General features: G+C 41.0%; 1 protein-coding gene across 1 annotated transcript in view; it reads left to right on the plus strand.

Moving 5' to 3' along the window:
* The window catches only part of Npc2b (Niemann-Pick type C-2b), a 90532-nt gene that overhangs the window by 61284 nt on the left and 6105 nt on the right, over positions 1 to 23143 (plus strand). The window contains exon 2 of the mRNA XM_067151704.2: positions 18630 to 18746. Coding sequence (XP_067007805.1) covers positions 18630 to 18746 — 117 coding nt within the window. The remainder of the gene's footprint in view (positions 1 to 18629; positions 18747 to 23143) is intronic.

Here is a 23143-nt window from a genome sequence, read left to right on the forward strand (position 1 = left end):
CGCTAAATATGTGGCGCCTCAGGAGCCTAATGGAATCTCTGAAGGCTATCGTCAATATTTCGTGACTGCCCTCCACGGGTAGCTGGAAACACTTCCATGTGTCGGCGAAGTGTCGAGGTTTAGTGCAGTGTATCCTCTGCACACTTTGTCGTATAACCCAAGTTTTTGGTAATTTCATAAATGTTTCACTGCTAACTCGTGTCACCCGCCGATTCGATATTTGTATACCCTCTTTTATATCCGCCTTCACTTGGGGTAGCCCTACAGTTACGGTAGTCTGATGATTGAGACAGATTTTTTAAAACTGTTAGGTTCTTCAGTCTACCGTCCTGCTCCATGCCTCCATGCTGGCCTTTGGTCACACAGGGGTTCCGGGTTCGATTCCCGACAGGGTCGGGAATTTTAACCATCATCGGTTAATTTCCCTGACACGGGGACTGGGTGTATGTGTCGTCTTCATCATCATTTCATCCTCATCACGGTGCGCAGGTCGCCTACGGCAGTCAAATCAAAAGACCTGCACAACTAAATACATTTAAAACTATCTGAAAAAGAAAACGTTTCGTAACAGAATTACACCTGAACTGAGATCACGTATCTTTTTCCTTCAAAACACCGCGTGTCACTGCGTTCAAATGTAAATTTCCATTTCAATACGAACGATGCTCGTACCCTCATGTAGTTTTATCTCCTCGACCAACGATCAAACATTTCCTTTGTCTGGCCCCTTTCGAAGGACTACGTCTCAACCAAATTTCGAAGAGACTGGCAAGTCGTTACCGAGTTCTTGAAGAGAAAAAGCGACACTGTATAACAATTTCGTTGAGAAATTTAAGGTCTAGATTTCGTATCTACGTGAGTAATCAGCCGAACAGGGTACAGCCTACCTAATGAACTCAGCAATTCCCACTCCCCGTTAGGAAGTTAGCCCACCGATATTTGTCTGTTGGAAGTTTAAATGAACTCTTGAGTACAGTTTTAAAACAGGGGCAAGTGTGTGCCGTCTTAACAGTTTATTTCTTGTGACGTACTGGTAGAGATGGCTACGAATGCGAGAAGATCACGAAAAAATGATCCGCCACCGTGAAAGCGGGTTATCAGAAAGGAAATCAACCGAAAAGTTTAAATGTAACAGAACTCACATCAGTTCCATTTTAATATCGAAACAACAATCCGGAAAATTATTCAATTATTCAGTTATTCAATTAATTAAAATTAATTAAAATGAATGAATTAATTAATTAATTAAAATAAAAATTTAAAAATGTTACATTTTTAAAGAAAGTGAAATATTAGGCGTGAAGTTTCAGACTGTGCTCTACATTAAATTAAACTACTGTAGTGTAAAAGTGTAAATAAACTACAATAAACTATGCTTTAAGCAGTGGCGGTTTCTGGTATAGCACAATGGAGCAATGAACCTCCAGTTTATATGAAATTTTATTCAACTACTTAATATTCATAACTCCCTTGTCAATCTCGAAGCTCTTGCTTAGCCCATCTATCCGTAATATACTCGTTCTGGGTTTCAATTCATGTGAACTGCGCACGTTCCGTGGCTGGATACTTGTCTGGAATGAACCCCCTTCGAAGGCGCTCTCTCCGTCCGTACCTGGGCGAAGGGAGTGGCGAGGTGCGGGGGAACATCGGCCGGCACGTAGACAAGACCAGGATATCGCAGAAACAGATATCCGTGGTTTACGCGTGCGCAATATGCCACTCTCTCTAGTCGTGTTGTCGGGGGTGTTGGGGCAAGGTACACTGACCTTGTGTTGGGGTATGTGCCTGCCATCTGTTGCCCTTTCAGGAATTCAACTACGTAGCAGAAAATAGTGCACATAATTAGTGCTAGTGTTAAAGAGCATCATTACTGCCAGCAGTCACATTAAACTGCCAAATTCCAATTGATGTATTTTCCCAAATTTTGCCTTCTTTGGAATAATTACTTTTTGGAGAGAAAATTAACTTAAAAATCACCGATGCAAAGAGTAGCGGGAATGTAATACCAAAGAAAACGCTAATTGCCTAGCCACAGGAGTTCTTAAAATTAAGTTACCAACATTGCGAACATACATCCCTAAAGTTTACTCTGTTTTTCAAGTGTGATGCTAGTGTATACAACAGTTTGCAATAGTTGTCATAATTCGTAATATTATTGTACGCTGTGCAAGCGTGTGAGTGTTTTTCTGCCCTGTTGTGCCATTCATAAACTTAATTTTTAGGACATAAAGAAGTTACAATATTTTCTCCGTGTGTATTTTTGTGCACTGTAGTTGCGTCCATAATTTTTGTTCCCGGGAAAGGTAAGGAGCTACATAATGAGTTTGAACAGTGATATGATACTTAAGAAGACAACCTTTCCTTCTCTCTCTCTCTCTCTCTCTCTGTCTCTGTCTCTGTCTCTTGAGCGTAAACTTAAGATTAAGATTAAGGATGCCGGACGCCCAATGTCTGATCTTGATATAACGAGGCATCCTAAAAGTAAAAGTAATGAAATCGTGCGTAAATTCAGATTGGATTTATACCGTATAAAATAATCCAGTGGATCTGTGGGTGCGAAATTACTAACATGTTGATTTGTTTTCCTTTTTTATGATTCATGAGTGATGAAAGCGAAGGGACTTGGACCAAAGTCGGAGTGGTAGATATAGGATATCTGTCCAAATAATAATAATAATAATAAAGAAACACATAAGTTCTAAATCTCATATGCTTGCCCAGTTACAATTCGATCTCCTGGGAAGACACGATAACCATCAGTAATTTGACTGTGCTTACAAGGCTGTCTGTGGAAAGAGACAACGACCAAGTACGGAATATTCGTTATGTGCTGTGTAAAGTATGTGGCGCGTTTGAGATGGCATTGCGCGGGCAAGACGAAACAAGTAAATCATCGAATCCTGGCATATTTCGAGGCTGCGTCAATTTAAATTCTGAAATTGACGTTGCATTAAGAGTCCATCTGTCCAAAGCTACTGTTTTCAAAGGCACCTCGAAAGACATTCACAATGATTTGCTTTCGTGCATGTATGAAATCTGTCGTGAGAAAAAAAATCACCACAGCGCACTTCATTTCGGTAATCGCAGATGAGACCACCGATATATCAACTACAGCACAATTTGTTATCATTCTTCCCAACGGTAAGCCAGTTGAAAGATTCTGGGGTTTCCTCTACCCTCTAGTCATGATACTAAGGCAATAGCAGAGTGTTTAAAATTTTCTTTTAGCGAAGTTGTGGATAATAGAGATAAGTTGATTTCACAAGGTTACGATGGAGCAAATGTAATGGGTGTCACCATTCAGGGTGCAAGTTCTCATCAGGGAAGATTTTAAGCATGCACATTATGTGCACGTTATGCCCATTCTCTGAACTTAGTCATGGCACAGGAGACAGTGGGGGGGAGGAGGAGATATTGAGGGGGGTTATTTCCTTCTGTTGAACCCCCAGTGACGAAACTCACGCGCCGCCACTGGCTTTAAGTCACATATATTTGCTTCCTAATCGTAAAAGTAGTTTTTCGAATAATGCCTCCCTCTAAAAGACCATTTCTGAGTGGAACAGTAAATGGGCGCTTAATACAGGTTTCACTGTATACGACGAATAATCACATGACGAAGTTGCAGTGGCCTATTGTTGATACACGGACCAAGCGGGCCAGATAGGGTATATAGAAGAGGGAAACTGACATAAGTAGAACAACGCCCCGCGGTTGCAACCAATCCCCAAATTCAGAGCTCTTGTGAGTCCTCCGTATTAATCTCCTTTTACGATAGCAAGAGATACCGTGGATATATTCTACCACCCCTACCTGCAGGGGTGAGAAATCAGGCTTGCCATGGTTGGTACGGCGGGCTTTTGTTGAATCGTGATCCAGCGACGTTTGCTGTGGAGTAACGACTACGGCAGTGTTTTTGGTGCTTCAATAAAGCGAATAACAAGTTATGTACTGGCTGCGTCATGAACATAATTTCTACCTAGTTCAACACCGCTATAAAAAGTATATGACATTCGAAGGCCCAGTTACGTAAATAAGAATCTTTTTACGCCATAGTATGACACGCAGGTGTACAAAATTTCTGCACGCCTGGTGTCTTTCATAACTATTTCTCTTCAGTCATAGAGCTTTGCTTTCCTCGCCTGCATGTTTTCTCGAGACCTATTATTGCTTGCATCTTCCTTCGAGATTATCTAGTATATCCAGATCCAAAAGCTTTCATACAACTGTCTTTCTTCCTCCCGCGAAGTCACTCAAACTTCCAGCCTTTATCGGGCTCCACGATCCTGATATCTACCGCTTCCCACAATGTTTGTTGTTTTGAGGTTCCCTCTGAATTATGCTGCTAATCACAAATCGACCATGGATGTTATCCACTCATCTAGGCCTAAAGAAAGTCATTCGGTGTATATCCGACAGATTACATAATAATCACTGCCACTTGGAGAGTGAGCGTTGGAACTACGGTCAACTGATGTGAACAGAGTTGTGTCTGACCTTATAGGCGTGTGAGTGTCGTCCGTGAGTGTCATAACAATGGTGCCGAAAACCAACTCTTCCATGCTCGTTTCACGTACACACTCATGGTGATACTCACTTGGCGGGGTCAAAGTGGAATACAGTCGTCACAATGGAGGAAGCATACGTCCATCTCACCGGTACTACTCATATTCGGACGGTGATTACATACCGTGACATCGATGCCAAGGAGCGCAGCACTGCCGGGACAGTTTTCCCACGCGGATTTATGGTTATTGCAGGATTCAGTTATGCGGGAAATTTGATGATATGCAAGGTTGAAGAAAACTTGAAAGTGAATTAAACATACCTCCAAGAATCCATTATGACATCTGTCTATTGGGCAGACATTCCATAACTGAATTCAGCGGACTAGAAACCAGGTGCGAATCCATATGGCCAAGGCCTCAAGTCATACCTCCGGAACATTTCTCTGTTTTCATCAGACAATGTAAGAGGAATTATAAATTAGAATAATTCCGTTTCAATACATTCCGCTGAAGAGCCCTGATTCAAGTCCAATAGATTTCTACACAGTTCAACGGTTGAAAAGACGTCACCAATATCGTCGTCTACGGACTCTGTATGATCTATGGAAAGTTTGCAAAGAGGAATGGGACAGAAATCCTATGCCTGTGCTCTCCCGAATATTCCCTCAATAAAACTTCGATAGTCCACAGTGTTGAGGGTCCAATAAAATACGCCCGGTGGTGGTGGTGAGATATCTGGTAAGGTTGGATATAACCCTAACGACCTTTTATATATATAACCTGCCTACCGTTAAACTGGTACCACCGGGCGAGTTGGCCGTGCGCGTAGAGGCGCGCGGCTGTGAGCTTGCATCCGGGAGATAGTAGGTTCGAATCCCACTATCGGCAGCCCTGAAGATGGTTTTCCGTGGTTAACCATTTTCACACCAGGCAAATGCTGGGGCTGTACCTTAATTAAGGCCACGGCCGCTTCCTTCCAACTCCTAGGCCTTTCCCATCCCATCGTCGCCATAAGACCTATCTGTGTCGGTGCGACGTAAAGCCCCTATATTTTCCCATAGTTATCTAGTGACACTCCCAAGACCTCGATTATTTTATAACTAAATTAATTTCTAATTATTAATACACAGTCCAGAACTAGATACAAAAAACACAGATTATGAGAAAAATCGCACATAGTGCAACAAATACAGAGCCTACGTCAAGAAAACGGAAATTCATAATAACTTTGATCTTCCTCTGACCTTGTAGTAAGGAATCCTACCGTTGGCAGCCCTGAGAATGGTTTTTTCTATAGCTTCTCATTTTCACTCCAGGCTGTACGTCTACTACACCTGAAGCCACTACTTTCTCAGTTTCAACGTTTTCCTTCTGCTATCTTCGCCAGAAATTTGATGGTGGGAATTTTTGTTTTAAAAGGAAGAGCAACAGGGAAAACATTCTTTCTTAACACTAATCAGGGGAAATTTGGAAGATAAATGAATTTATTGGCAAAAGGAAATGTTAGGGCGCGAATGGCGTTAAAATGGAAGACACCCCATGCCTTGCAAACCTAATAACGTCACGGTTGGAAAAGAATAATATTTGCCAGATTCAGGTAGGGTCCCATGGATGCGATCCCATTCTCACAAGTTGAGAACTCCTACGGTTTACCACTTCAGTCATCTCCTATTCTATTTCATTCCTATGTAAAGTCTCCATCACATGAGATCCGTATTACCTTGTCATTCTTGGCAGCAAGTTAATACAGGAGGTTGGCCTTTGGCTTTTAAAAATAGTAAACATATATATAAGATAAGGAAACCTGACTGGTCCTGATGGGTTTAGTATTTCCGACTGATATAAGGTACATACAGACTAGAATCTTCTACATCTATATATTAATTTTTTTATGAAAACTAAAGTCAGTCCGGCCATTCTATCCGGTCGATTTCCTTCATTTTTGTTTTAACTTAAAGGTATTCATGCACAAATTTGTCATCAGGTACTATAAATCACTTAACTTCCGCCTTCCTCAAATTATTTCATTTTTTCAATTTTTTGTATCTTTGAAGCAATCATATCTTTGGTTCTAATTGAGGTACGGAGTTCGTTTTGGCCTAAGAACACTCAGGGGATCAGGTTCTTTCATTTCAGCTCTTAACTATTCAAATTGGTTCATTCTGAGCAAAGTTATGAGTGCACATTAAAATTGACGTCTCATTTCTTCAACGTTTTTTCTCATTGAACCAATTATATATTTCGTTCTAATTGAGGTACGCAGTTCGTTTTGGTCTAAAAACGCTCAGTGGTTCAAGCGCTTTCTTTTGAGGTAATAACTACTTACGTTGGTAGATTATGAGAATAGTTATGAGTAAATTTGTCTCCATGACGAAGATCTTTGAAGGACTTTTTAATAGTTCGGCGTGTAGTGTAGTTCCAAAGAACGTTTAATTCAATTTCTTTGTGTAATGTATTTTCAAGTGTTTTCTTGACACAATATTACATTCTATTACCGCAGCAGATCATGTGCTTTATTTCATTAAGTCGGAACTTTGCAAATGCATCCGTGAGGATAGTAACGAACAACACCATACATTGTACATTGCGGGCGCAGCCAGCGGGAAACTGCTAGTTTTAATGTTAAAAGTAAACTGAACATTTTTGCGAAGAGTAGTAAGTTAAGCAAGCTGAGTCAGTGTTCCTATTGAATATTACGCGATGGGACTTTCAAATAAGCTCCAAAAATAATGTGTTAACTATACAGTATACATACAAACTTCAGGTTGCGACAGGAGCCGATGTGATCACTTCGCCCCCTGCGGGTGGGGGCGATAGAATAGCACCCACGGTATCCCTTGCCTGTTTTAATAGATAACTAAGAGGGGCGCCAGAGGTCTTAACTTGTGATCTGGGTTGGTGACCACGGGTTCGTTAGCTGAGTAATAGAATTGCTTCCATTTACTTGTGCCAGACTCCTCATTTTCTCATATTCTGTCCGATCTCCCAAAGTCAACTCTTGTTCTTTCCCGACCCCGACGGTATTGCATATGGTGATCTAGCAAGTCTTTCATTTTCACGTCCTCGGTGGTCCTTGTCCTTCACCGACCAATACCTTCATTTTTTCGAAGTGTTGGATCTCTTCCATTTCTTCCCTCTGGTTATTGTTATATAGAGGAATGTTGCCCAATTGCACTTCAACTTAATCACTCCCTGAAAACTTCCGTAGCAACTAGCGAAGTGAACATTCCTCCCCTCCCACTCACGCTGCGGCACATTGACTCGTCCGTATGCAAAACTATAAAGGGTGATCAACAACTCTCCGTTCCACGCCCATACGGTCCTGAATCGGGATGCCAGTCAGGCAAAATCGCCGTGGGCATTGAGACACTCATAACACCGACGCATCAGGTTGAAGAACCCCGTGTGGTAAAATACCGTATCCTGGTGAGTGAAGAAGTCCGTAAGCGCCCGCTGCACATCCTCATCCGATAGGAAGCATCGACCCTCCAAGGCCTTTTTGAGGGGATCGAAGGCGTCATAATCGCACGAATCGTTAAGCACCGGTCCGCCCTAATGGCCTCATCCACCGCCCGCTTGTGGATGAGGATGGCCTCTCAGATCGACCGGCGTCTTGTTTCGGAACGCGACCCGCACGGAACTTGGTGCACCATTCCACAACGGTAGTTTTCGGCAGACATGCTACCTCATACACAGCCTTCATTCTCCGATGGATGTCCACCAGTGTTTGTCCTTCGGCAACCAAGAACAGAATAACAGCACGTTGGTCCTGTTTGGACGCATTTGGTAATAACGTCGCCATAGTTCACGTGGCCGCATTTAACGCACGCACCTCGGCACGACACGGCTGCCATAGTAATCCCTTTGTCTACATGTCCGTGCCTATATACCCGCATCGGAGTCGCGCTACGTTGCATGTCCGCTGCAGCAACGCCCTCAAATGGAAACTTTTTGATCACGCCTTATAATTTAGTGCACAACTAAGGTTTTGTGCAAACAGGTAATAATCGCTTTCTGGAAGTCAGATCCTTGAAGCGAATGGTTGTTCATTTGCAAATACGTCGCATTTTAATAATGATACAACTTATAATGTAGACAATCGCACTTCGATTCCATTCTTATATTCTAAACATGTGTCTCCCATCAAAAGACACGGACACGTGGTGGATGTTGATCGTGATGGAGTAAATAGTGTGGAACATGTGAAAGAACAATGCACGACTCGTGTTAACATAGACCATCTCAGTGTCAAATCATTCACTGCAATCAATGCCTTCAATACACATAGAACTGAATAAGTGATTCCAAAGGATCTAGGGCGAACAATGTCAGATATTGGAATGGAATTGCCCTTTTCGCACATCATTGCTCACGACATCATTGAAGAAAAGCTCCTTAATATTCATGGACACTGGGTGCCAAAATATTTATCACCCCGTGCAAAGATGATCTTTTTTCCTATGACACGCCTGTCACGAAGAAGGAGGTGATTACCAAGAAATCATCTACTTGGCAATAAGGCACGGATGTGCTATTTACACCCCTGAAACTAAGTGGTCTTGCACCACAGAGGAAGATAGTCGAAGTAGTGCTCTTCTCCGACAAGGTCATGGTCAGTGCGCTGTATGATATTCAAGGTCTACTCCATCTAGTAGGTATTATGGAACCTTAAGTCCCCTTAAGGCAGGCCATTACAACTCTTGCGTTTGAGAGGTAGGGAAGGAGACCTTGCGCAGCTGTGTGTGTCCATACCTGACCTTCACTACTCTCTGCCACTGAGACTGTTGTGATGTAAGAAGGCACGCACTGGGTTGCTGACCTTGGACTTTTATCCCAAATTGCCAGCAGTTTGAGTGACTGAAATGTTCCTTTGCAAGGTAAAAATGTGTTGATTGGTGCTGTATGGGACAGAATTCGTGCTCTTATGATGGAACAGTCAACGTTCGAAATATAATTACAGGACAAAGATTTTTAAGATTTTAAATATTTATAATCACGTGACTTCTCCGATTGTAACATTCATACTTACTATGAAGCCCTTAAACATTTCGAACATGGTTTAGAAATACTGCAAAAAATTCTTCTGATTAGAAATATGACGCCTTTTCAGTAAATTTTGAGTAGTCTCCAGCCATATTTCAATGAAAACTGATAAGTAGAGGCACGTATTTTTCACAAAGCGTAAAATCGCGAAAACGTTTTGATTGTTTACAAACTTGGCTCAAAACGCACAATTATTTGTCTTTAAGCAAAATTGTGATGTAATTCTAACGAAATTATGTGGAATTCCTCTTTCATACAAGAAGCATAATCAGAGGTGATTTAAGAAATGATGAAGTCTCTCATCTAATTAAGCTAACTACGAAAACGAAAACTTTCAGCATCAGAATATCTTGAACCATGGGGAGATAGCTGATAGTTCCTGTCTATTCCTATTGATATGAAATCCATTCTCCCCGAAATCAGAATATGAGGTTTTACGGATCCTGATCAGTTATGTTAATTGTGAGAGACCATTTTCAACGTATTGTAAAACAATTTTTGACAGGAGAACAGCTCTGATTCCTAGCAATAAATGACTCATGGTATCTCTGTCTTTTTCAGACTGGGAGGTTTACGTATTCATTCTGCTCAAACAATTTTCTCTGAAATCACTTAATTCAAAGAAATGTCAAATGTCATCCTAAATGCAGATAAAAGGACGGCTTTATTTTATTGTATTCTTTTCTAAAGGCTGATTTTTGTAATTCTTTCTATGTCTCATAAAATGAGCCCTTCATTCACGTCACTTCCCAACATTTCTTACTCACTCGCTCCCTCGGCCAAACGCGAGGATTGTCCACTATGAATGGCCTGCCTTAAATGATACAGTTCGCAGGAAAAGGCATATCCAGAGGCAACGCAGGAATTTTCATATTTTCATTAGAGAACGGTTAATATAAAGTTATTTTTTAATACTCGCATCTATTTATAAGCGACACTGAAATTTATTGCTGCTTAATCCATCAGGGACTACAATGGAATTTTTAATTTGCTTGGAACCGGTAGGAGGAATAAACAGTACTGTACCAGAAATAAGGAGCTAAAGAATAACTTAGGAATACACTCGATGGATGAAGCTGGACGTATAAACCGACTACGGTAGTGGGGTCATGTGAGGCGAATGGAGGAGGAGGGCAGGTTTACTATGAGAACAATAAACTCAAGCATGGTGGGCAGTCAAGGGAAACCAAGGTGATCATGGTTATATTAATGAGTTATTCATAAGAGGTGTGGACTTAAATGAGGACATAAAATTAATTGCAAATTGAGGATTGTGAAAGCAATTCATTCACAGAGACTTTCAGACTTAACGCTAAAGGGTATAACAGTCTAAATTCTATAATCAAGATGTATGTGGATGTATGCATTTGTTTGGAGAACTACAAATGCATCTTGATGCGAAGTGATTCTAAGTGTACAGCATAATGTGCCAGATGGATTCTTTCTTGAAGTTTGAAAACCTACAACCTTTTTTTTCCAGTCAGTCACCGGGTCAGGCATGGAATGAATGAAGCCCCGTTTAGCGACGAGAGCAGGAATTGCGCCGGCTGCCGAAGCCTGTCGCACTCCTCTGGGTCAATGATTAATAAATGACCGAGCTCGATAGCTGCAGTCGCTTAAATGCGGCCAGTATCCAGTATTCGGGAGATAGTAGGTTCGAACCCCACTGTCAGCAGCCCTGAAAATGGTTTTCCGTGGTTTCCCATTTTCACACCAGGCAAATGCTGGGGCTGTACCTTAATTAAGGCCACGGCCGCTTCCTTCCCACTCCTAGGCCTTCCCTATCCCATCGTCGCCATAAGACCTATCTGTGTCGGTGCGACGTAAAGCAACTAGCGATTAATAAATGACAAATGAAATGATATTAGAGAGTGTTGCTGGAATGAATGATGACAGGGAAAACTGCAGTACCCGGAGAAAAACCTGTCCCGCCTCCGCTTTGTCCAGCACAAATCTCACATGAAGTGATCGGGATTTGAACCACGGAACCCAGCGATGAGAGGCCGACGCACTGCCGCCTGAGCCACGAAGGGTCCTTTTTCTTGAAGCTTGTGTCACGAAAATATTAAATGCTTACGAGACTACATATAAAAGTAGGAATAGGCTTATCATTCAATAATATGAATTTAAGTTTATCATTAGTTGAACCAAATACTGTTAGAAAAACAGGGAACATTAATTATTGATCCATCTACGAATTAAAAGATGTATGATTAAGGTCATATTCGAGTTCTGATATTGACTGGTCGAATTATTCTTAATTTCAGCCCCTGAAGTCATCAAATGAGACATGAACATGTGTAATATCAGTCAATTTCATGTTCTAACATTAATAGAGCGTATCTTAGATTTATTCAGAATAGTTCTGCACATAAAATTAGGTTGTTGTGAAAGTAATTGTTTCGAATGTATGATTTCCTGTACAATTAGACATGTCGAATAGACGCATAGTAATCGGTATATCAGTGAATTATTTTATATCGGTGTCAACATGAAAGAAGGAAAGAAAGAAAGGAAGAAAGAAAGGAAGAAAGAAAGAAAGGCAGGAAGAATACTTCAATATAGTAATTGAGAATGATATATCTAATACTTGAACTTGTTATGGAAAAGATCTTGGAGTGATACTGGATGTCTACCATAGCTGAAAAACGTAAACGAATGGTGTGGACTCTCTTCGGCATAATAATCCCGAGAATAATATGAATTACGGTATGGAGGTATCCAATTTTCAGAATGAATAAGGCACAATATGAAACGCAAGATAAAGAAGAATACAACAAAAATCTAGACAATAGACCTAACAGTTTTTTAAATAATGTCTTAGAAGAAAGAATCTCGAACTACAACAGAATTTCTACAAATCTCATACGGTATTTTGTAGGTGTTTATCTAGTGATTACTGGAAGTGTTCAATGCTTTTTAGCTTAATGCTGACAATTCATCCAACCACGAAATCTTGCGAATACTACCACACTGTACATTAAACACTAGTACACACGCTGCTGAAACCCCTTTTCGATCACGAAGAGTAGCATTTAAAGTTTCTGTAACAATTAATTCTGGGTGTTGCCGAGGCGAAGCTGCAAACGCATGCTCGGTTCACCTGGAAGAATTTGGGTTCGATTCTAGACCAGGAAGTCGGAATATTTAGGAATGAGTCTTCCATATCTTGAGAGGCTCGTGGCATTCAGCATGTACCATAGTTGAGTACCAGGTTAATACTTGCGGAGCAAAGGTATACGTTCATAGAGCTGAGCAGTCTCTGCTGCTTAGTGTAGTGCTTGCCCCTGCGGCCTTCATACCTTGTATGGAGTTAGCCTTGCTTTTACAACTTACATCTAACAGGCACAGGCTACCTTACGATCACGCAAACATGGAGACTATTCTGCAGAGACCTTCATTACATCCGTTTGTACCCCTTAATGTGCTGTTGAAGATAGAAACAAGTCTTACCGCACGTATACGACGGTAGTTGTTGAGAGTACACAGCAGAATTCGAGGAAACTTGGTTTTCGTTCCCTTGGCAGTAACTTTCTATATTTCATGGTCATTAGTGGGTTCCTAGAAGTGCAAAGTCCATAGGGCTCGTCTCAGTCGTGTGAACAGCAAGCGACAATAATCATAATTATCTTATTTAGTGCAGAAGAAAGTAGTAAGACGCGCTGGTGAAAGTGTTCGGCAGTAACTGCAGGCAGATATTAAATTTTGTAACTTTTGCCGACTGTCGTGGATATGTCAAAGGTTTATATAATTAGTACTGTAAACTGGGTTACCTTGACAGACTTGACTCAGTACGATCTCACAGGTTCTGTTTTATCTGCTTTTAGTTGAAATGGCGTTTGGCTTTTAGTGTCGGGAGATCCCAGGACGGGTTCGGCTCACCACGTGCAGGTCTTTTGATTTGACTCCCGTAGGCGACCTGCGCGTCGTGATGAGTATGAAATGATGGTAAAGACAAGACATACACCCGGCCCCCGTGCCAGGGAGTTTAACCAATGATGGTTAAAATTCCCGACCCTCTCAGCACGCTAACCATTTAGCCATGGAGCCGGACTGTTTTTAGTTATGCCGGGGTGGTATATTGTACAGGAACCTACTTGGGGACTACGAAGTGAGTAGATCTGTGTACGGGAAAACGGATTGATAGAATTTCTCAAAACTTCGTATTGAAAATCCACAGCCTGTTTCCAGTCATTCGACCGGGTCAGGAATAGAATGAATGAAGTCCCCATCTAGTGGCGAGGATAGGGATTGTGCCGGCTGCCGAAGCCTGTCGCACTCCTCTGGGGGCAATAATTGATGAATGACAGACGGAATGAAATTATATTGGAGAGTGTTTCTGGAAAGAAGTATGACAGGAAATACTGAAGTACCCGGAGGAAAACCTCTCCCGCCTCCGCTTTGTCCAGCACAAATCTCACATCGATTGGCCGCGATTTGAACCACGGAACCCAGCGGTGAGAGGCCGGCGCGCTGCCGCCTGAGCCACGGAGGCTCAACAAAACTTTGTACTGAAGTTCTTAAATATCCGCGTTGTGCACTAGGCTGTATATTACTTCATTAGTATACAGTAGCGTAGTGATAGTAAGGGGATCGAAATAAAGTGTTAAATTTATCCGTTTATATCAGCTTTTTCGAAAAATTGTAGGAAGTCAAAAAGTGTGCAAAATATAATATACGATATTTTGTGTGCCATGTGATTTTACCTTATGAGGGAAATAAGGGAGATATTCGGAATTATTGTATTTTTTTCACAAAGGTCCAAATATCTCTGGAACTGTTAGGACTAGCAAACGAGTGAATAATATTTGTTTGAAATGTGGTTATACCTGATACATTTTTATCCTACTAACTATAATAATGCAGATACTCATGAATTTATAATTTTGTGTCAAATCCATCAGCAGCGAGCATCATTACTTTTCAGTAACATTAAACTGATTGACTGAGGTATGATTTGTCCTGCTGTCACTCATTTCCGCAATGTAGCAGTACTGCTGCTAGCGTAAAGAATGTAACTCTTCGACGTATGTATGTTCAGTCTTCAGCCCTAAGGCTGGTTGGATCCTCAACAGCTCTGCCATCAGCTGTCATAGATGGCCTAGGCATCACTGAAGAGGCATAATAGGGATATAAGGAGCGAGGTAGTTTCCCGTGACTTTCCTCACCGAGCCAGAAGTTGCTATTCAATGTCAGTCTGCCAAGCCCACTGAAATGCATGCAGCAACCCACCCTATGAGCAACATTTTCACACCATTCATAGCAGGGACTGGCTGCAGAAGGAATGGCATTACTAGCATCGCTCATACCTCAGTCACTTTCAAGGATAAGACAGAGACAGATTAATGAAAGTAACAAAATTGCTCTAGCCCACACCAGAAGACATAGTGCACTGTAAACACTACATCCTGCCAGCAAAAGCATAACTCTTCGAAGATAACAGCAAAAAAAATACACAAATTGAAGTGAACCTAGTTTCGACCATTGTAGGCTATATTTATGCCAGAAAGAGAACTAAGTACGGGTGTTTTTTTTTTTAAATACAGACAAAAATCATTATTTTATTTGTATAGATTTTGAGTCTTTACTCGAGAAGCATTAAACAAACTACTCTGGCACTTACAGTTCATAAAGGTCTTTAGTCTGCTAAGATGACTGTTGCTCAACCATGTGGTCAACATATCATACGATTTCTCGGTGGGAGAGAAACTCCACTCGTTGCGAGGTATTCGTGGAAGCAGAGTTCGCAATGTCCGAGCCGCACACTTATCAAATATACTGACGTAAGGAGTTGACATAATGTAAATGATAATGCCGATAAGTTTTACGAATTCAAGATCGACTCATTGCCATTGCTCTGTTTTAATTTGCATCAGGCCGCATTGAGTGGCTCAGAAGGTTGAGGCGCTGGTCCTCTGACCCCAACTTCGCAGTTTTGATCCTGGCTCAGTCCGGTGATATTTGAAGGTGCTCAAATACGTCAGCCTCGTGTTAGTAGATTTACTGACACGTAAAAGAACTCCTGCGGGACAAAATTCCGGCACCCCGGCGTCTCCAAAAACCATAAAAAATATTCAGTTTGACGTAAAAACAATAACATTATTATTATTACTTATCTGACAATGCAACTCCTAAGTTACTCAGTATTTTCCTTAAAGCACAGCCATGGATCGCCCAACAGAGATTCGTTTCTCTGCCATGTGGTAGGGTAAAATTGAATGTTGAAATTGACACACAGGCAGCATAGTTTCTTTTGGAAAATATTGAAGCTCACAATGTTCATGTTCAAAATAAGGTTGTAATGAGATCTGGGACCATAATATCCCTTGAAATAGCTCACGGCGTCTTAAATCACATTTTAGGGCCTTGGAATTACGAAACATCGAGATACGTTAAGAACATGTGGTCGAATGCTTACACGAATTTAAAACGCGATGGTGAAGATAGTGGCCGCGGCCTTAATTAAGGTGTAGCCTCAGCATTTCCTGATGTGAACATGCGAAATCCGTGGTGTAGTGGTTAGCGTGATTAGCTAGTGAGTTGGCCGTGCGGTTAGGGTCACGTAACTGTGAGCTTGAATTCGGGAGATGTTTGGCTCGAATCCCACTGTCGACAGACCTGAAGATTTTTTTCCGTGCTTTCCCATGTTCTTTCTTTTTCTTCTTAATCTGTTTTCCCTCCAGGGTCGGTTTTTCCCTCGGGCTCAGTGAGGGATCCCACCTCTACCGCCTCAGGGGCAGTGTCCTGGAGCGTGAGACATTGGGTAGGGAGTACAACTGGGGAGAATGACCAGTACCTCGCCCATGCGGCATCACATGCTATTCTGAACAGGGGCCTTGGTGGGGGATAGGAAGATTGAAAGGATAGGCAAGAAAGAGGGAAGAAAGCGACCGTGGCCTTGAGTTAGGTACCATACCGGCATTTGCCTGGAGGAGAAGTAGAAAACCACGGAAAACCACTTCCAGGATGGATGAGGGGGGAATCGAACCAACCTCCACTCAGATGACCTCCCGAGGCTGAGTGGACCCCGTTCCAGCCCTTGTACTACTTTCCTAATTTCGTGGCAGAGCCGGGAATCGAACCTGGGCCTCCGGGGGGTGGCAGCTAATCACACTAATCACTACACCACCGAGCTCGATAGCTGCAGTCGCTTAAGTGCGGCCAGTATCCAGTATTCGGGAGACAGTAGGTTCGAACCCCACTGTCAGCAGCCCTGAAAATGGTTTTCCGTGGTTTCCCATTTTCACACCAGGCAAATGCTGGGGCTGTACCTTAATTAAGGCCACGGCCGCTTCCTTCCCACTCCCTGCCCTTCCCTGTCCCATCGTCGCCATAAGACCTATCTGTGTCGGTGCGACGTAAAGCAACTAGCAAAAAAAAAAAAAAAAAAAATTCACTACACCACAGAGGCGGGCTTACAGTATGCTGCTCTTGAAAATCTATGTTTGTTATTCCGCAGTGAAAACACGACCACCGATAGAAGAATGCATTCGTGCAAGCCTCTGTTTTGCTGCTACTTTGGAAGCCATGCAGTTAATGAAAGCAGTTGCCGTATTAGTGATGATTATTTTTTAAGGGGAAGTACAATAGGGCAGTCGTTCTATCCTAAAGGGAGTCTTGACTGAAATTTGGGACTTCCATAAGTTACCACTTTGACCGTCACACAAAATTTGAATTTGATTAATTTGTTGCAAAGTCATTAATATATAGTATTTATTTTTTATATTATTTTTTCAATATTTTGGAGCTATAATTTGACAGTCGTGTCCAAAATACTCATATACGTAATAATACTGTAACTCTGGCTTTTGCAGTCAGGTATAAACTGTTGGAGATATGAGTCTTTAAACTTTTCATTATTCATACAATAGGCAAAAATATAGTTTGGTGCTGTTTTAGAACAAACAAACAAAACGCAGAACTATTTTGAATTCCTGTACATACTGAAACTTTATGAGAAAATTTCAAGTGAATCTGATAAGAACTGTGCCGCGAGGAACCTTTTATACGTGACAATGAGCTGATGATATTTTAAGGTACAAAAATACAATTCAAAGTTTTAAGAAACATAATTGCTTTACAACTGCTCTGGACTGTAACTTACTCCCACAGATTTCTGTCTCCTCTTATGTATAGCCTAGGTCGACTACCAGGTAAATATACTCCACGGGGATTATTGAAATGGTAGTCCTTAAGAACTTTGAAGCCAATATTGTCTAAGAAGTGAGAGAAAAGGGCGATTGTTTAGTCTCTATACGCCGTGTGACTGCCCTTCAAATCCGGCATTTGGAGCTTTAAGAAAAGCGTTAGGGAAAAACTGATAACGGGATTTCGAAGAGGAATAATTGGGAGATATTTAAGGTTAAATATGAAAATTCTATTTTTGGGTCAAACATCGCAACATTTCAGTCAGGGGAAGAAATGGAAGGGAAGTCAGAGCCCTCGAAGAATGAAAGTATCGGCAAAAGAAAGGGAGGAACTGCGAAGTGCAAAAAGTAATGGAAGGCTCTCTAACGTAATATCGTCGGGGTCAGGAGAGAACAAGAGTTGACAAAGGGAGGTCAGATAAGAAAGGTAAAAATGAGACTTCAGGCACAATTAAGTGGGAGCAATGTCGTACTCAGCTAGGGACCCGTTGGTCACCAACCAACTCCCTAAGTTAAACGCACCTGTGATCTCCCTCTCAGTTATCTCGCACGACAGGCGTGGATTCTACCGCCCCCACGCTCTGGAGGTTTTGTCAGGAGTAACACTCAGGTAGAAATTTAAACATAAAAATGGTTGATTCATTCTGTAGGAGAACAATTTGTCCACACAGTAAAACATAATTCCATTCAACAGTTTATGAGTGCATTATAGATATTTCATTAGACAAATAATTACTATTACAAGGAATTCATCTAATACTGATACTGATTAATACTAAAATTATGGAAGTATATAAGAAAATCTAAATGGAATGACATATTACTTGGATGTGAGTGTGTATGTGTATATTTAACACGGTGGAAAGTATTACCCAACATCTTTATTAACGAAACTGAACACCTAGTTTAATGTCTCCGTTATTGTATGTTTCAGAGAAAACAAAGCATAGCCAAGCGGACAAAATCTTCGTCAGCAGCTGTGCAGAAAATAGTAAACTCTGCAACCTCAAGAAAAAGACGGATGTGAACCTGGAAGTCAAATTTACTGCACGTAAGTTACATCGAGATCTTGGAATAAAGCTTAATGTGTATGTGTGCTTACATCCTATAATAATGGTAAAAGTCTAGGTATTACAATTAAGATTAGTAAATGAATCATTTTTGACAGAATTAAGGCATATCCTAAATGTAACTTTCTATGGATCTGTAGGAGAGTGTCAGGGCCGGGGTTCTAAGATTGTAAATTCAAACTTGCTAGAGGTAACCGTATTTTTGAAGAGCAGAAAAGAGTCCATTCAACACAAATACAAGATGAATAGTACGGAGAATAATGAAATAAAGAACACAGGACTTAGCAAGAGAAGGGTAAGTAAGGAAACAAGAAGCGATCGTATGAAGACGTAATTAGTACCGAGTTCTACAACTGCGAAGCTATGCAAGGGACCTAATATGGAGACGTATCAAATATGAGATGTTGCACATAGATTATGCCTTACTCGCCATAGTTATGTAGGATCTATTTAGACATTAGTTTGTAGGTCTCTCATTTCGGGAAGAAAATTACATGACAATTTAGTCACAGAAAACTGAAGTGCTCTAGAACCAAATTAACGGTTATTTATTCTGGTAATATGAAGAATTAATTGTTAACTCTTTTTCAGGGGAAATGCAAATCTAAAACCATTCTGTATTGGTGCTGATGTAAGTGTCCCGTAAGACCTTAATTATATTGTGGTTCCAGAGTATGGGACCCACACCAGGAATACTTGATATGAGAACTGGAGGAGTTCCACAGGAAAGCAGCACGATTGGTTCTGTATGATTTCCAGCAAAAGAGTAGTGTTACGAAAATGTAGCGAAATTTGGGCTGGGAAGACTAGGGAGGAAGGAGACGAGCTTCCCGATTAAGCGGTATGTTCCGAGCTGTAATAAATTGGAGAGATGGTGTGTAATGGTATTAGTAGACGAATAAGCTTATGTAGGGTTTTGAAAGGTATTAAAGATCATAATAACATTGGAATTCAAGAGGAGGGACAAGTAATCATTTATAGGAAGAGAAATTAGGAATTTGAATAATTTTGCAAGGGGAATGTTCGATAAATTTCCAAGTTATTTAAAATCGTTAAAAGGTCACGCAACTCAAAAATGATGACAAATTCCATTTTATTTTGAATTTTGTACCTGCGTTCATTTCTTTCTTCCAGTGGTGTAAAAATGGCAAGTAGTTTTATTTTTTTTCTTAATTTTATGCATGGGCTCCCTGCTCCCACTGGATGAGTAATTTAACTTCCAGACTGATGGAAGCAGTATTTGTGATATATCTGCCAAGACAGCTGGTGTAATTTTAACACAGGAATATAGACAAGAGAACCTTAAAATCATCCCCACATTCTGCCATGCTATAATGGATAAAACATATTTTTACGGATCTGTCGGAAATTAAACTTCCGAAAAAGTATCTCCAGGGTCGTACGGGGAATCCAAATGAATGTGTAAATACCATTATCCGGGGTTGCTTGCCAGAAATTGTGTTTGTGGTAATAAGGGCTCTTAATTTTTTGTGTGCATGATGGTGTTGTATCATTTTGCCAGGGGAACGTCACCAAATATGATATGCTCTCACATTGGGGACGCCAAGCTATGACTTCACTTTGAGATATGTTGAAACATCTATTAAAAACCTACATCAGAAGGGGAATCAATCCAAGAGAGCTGCTGAGAGAAGGTTAGGGGATCAAATGGTAGAGGACGCAGATGATCCAAGCTATTGAGCCGGCTTGAATGAAATTTGTGACTTTCAAGGTCATTTTCTTAAATTTGCTTTTTAAATATGTAAGAGACATTGTCTCATGTGGTAAGAAATGCATAGGGCTCAAACTTTTAGGGATCCTTTCAAAATGTTGTTGTGCACATACTGAAATAACATAATTGTTGTAGGTCAGACATTAGGGATTTTATTTGAAGAAACATTGGGCAAAGACTGCCCAATTTCTTTATTTCCAAATCTAAATTCAAATATCATAAATTAATTAATGTATCTTCAATATTTTTTTCAGTATCGAGATGAGATATGCAGGTACAAATTGTGATAATTTCAAACATGTAGCTGGAGTACATTTTGAGAAATTATTCTTTATGTGAAGCTTGTTTTAACATTGTAAGCATAGGGCATTCCGTGCTCCCTTAAGAGAAGACTAGGTGAACAATTGATAGGGAATATGCTCCTATGCAACAGCCCTAAATGCAGAAATATTATGAATGACCTGAGGAAAAAGTAGAGCAAAGTATTTTGAAAATAAAGGGAATGGCTATGGCGAGCGTGAAAATGAAAGACTTCCTAGACCTCGCAAACCTAATATCGTCGGGGACGGAGGAGAATTGACCAAAAGTGGTGTGATAGAAAAGATAAAATTTAGGAGCCAGGAAAGTAGAGGCAATGATAGACTCATCTAGGGCCCTAAGGTCACCAACGCAAACTGCTAAGTTTAGAGTCCCTCGAGGGTCCACTTTCAGTTATTTCTACGACAGGCAGTGGAATCCATGGATGTCGCGTAAGACGCAAAGTTTCGACAAACGAATAGGATTTCAGATTAAGGAAGTGTTTCAGTAAACGTTAATGGGTTAATGATTTATAAGGAGTATTATGACTCTCAGTGAATTAGTGTAGAGGAGTTAAAATTACTCTAGAGCCAATTAATAACGCGCAACTATCTCTTAATGATCTCAGAAAATCTAAGGTCGAAAATAAACACATCGGGTGACTAAGATGGCTGAGGTAATCAAGGCTGAGGAATAGAAAGGATATTTCAGGCAAAGCTTAATTTTCCTGTGGTTCATGGTGTGGGTTACTGTAGTCACGCCCTAGTTCGTGAACCATGGGCAACGGCTGAGTGGCATAGTAAGTGGTCATGAGAGCTGGGATACCAGTTGCTATGGAACGGGAGTGGGCAGCTCGGACATATTCTGAGTCATGGCCCTCCTCGTGCTCAGGCGACTAGGACTATACAATACAACGTGGTCCCTAACCCGTTAGAGGAGAGATCCTCACTTTGACTATTTGTAAGTAGGGTAGCACCCTGCTTCATGAATTTACCGAGCTCATTATCGTTTTAAGCAAACCTCAGACCTATGAGAGTAACGGAGTCCTACTCCCTTTGGACAGGCGAGGGTCTCCTTGGAAACAACTTGACGAACGAAATGGAATTCGATGCGGAGCTATCAATATTAATGGGGCCTATGGAATAAAAAGTATAACTGGCTTAGTCAACAAAGAGGATGCTTCTGGATGTGTTAGGAGTTAATAATATTCGGATAAGGGGAGATAACGAGGAAGAGCTAGGAGGTTATAAAGTGTACTTGGTGGGTGTTAGAAAGGAAAGGGTAGAGTTTGGGGTAGGACTGTTCAACAGGAATACTATTGCACGCAACATAGTTTCTGTTAGGCACGTAAATGAGCGAATGATGTGGGTAGATTTGGTGGTTGGAGGAATTAGGACGAGAATGGTCTCAGCGTATTTATGCTATGAGGGTGCAAATGAGGATGTTGACAAGATTTATGAAGCATTGAGTAACGTTGTAGTCAGGGTCAACAGCAAGGATAGAATATTGCTAATGGGCGATTTCAATGCGAGAGTTGGAAATCGAATTGAAGGATACGAAAGGGTGACTGGTAAATGTGGGGAAGATATGGAAGTTAATAAGATAGGAAAGCGTTTGCTGGACTTTTGTACTAGCATGGGATTAGCAGTTACAAATATATTCTTCAAGAATAATGCTATTCGCCGCTACACATGGGAGAGTAATGGCACCAGATCCATAATAGATTATATCCTAACCGACTTTGAATTAAGGACATCTGTCAGGAATGTGAGTATATTCCCGGTGTTTTTATGATACAGACCACTATATGATATGTAGTGAACTAAGTATACCCAGGCCTAGGATAGAGAAAGATAGAGAAAGACGGATAAGGGTAGAAAGTCTCCAGAACAGGGAAATTAGACAGACGTACATGGATATGATTAGTGAAAAATTACAAAAAGTAGACATTAAGAAGGTTCAGGACATAGAAGGAGTGGGTGGCATACAGGAATGCTGTAGTAGAAACAGCAAGGGAATGTCTAGGAACAACTGTGTGTAAGGATGGGAAAAGTGAACCTCTTGATGGAATGACAAAGTGATAGCAGCTTGTAAGCGTAAAAAGAAGTCGTATCAGAAATGGCTCCAAACAAGGAATAATGCAAACAGAGAATTGTATGTAGAGGAAAGAAACATAGCAAAACTAGTAGCTGTTGAATCCAAGAAGAAGTCGTGGGAATATTTTAGTAATAACTTGTAAATGCTAGGTCAAGCAGGATGGAAACCTTTCTGGGTAGTAATAAAGAAGCATAGAAATGGCTGTAAAAAGGAAATGAATAGTGTTTTGAGTAAATCAGGTGAACTCATAAT

The sequence above is a fragment of the Anabrus simplex genome, chromosome 1 (assembly GCF_040414725.1).
Source record: "Anabrus simplex isolate iqAnaSimp1 chromosome 1, ASM4041472v1, whole genome shotgun sequence".
Lineage (NCBI taxonomy): Eukaryota > Metazoa > Arthropoda > Insecta > Orthoptera > Tettigoniidae > Anabrus > Anabrus simplex.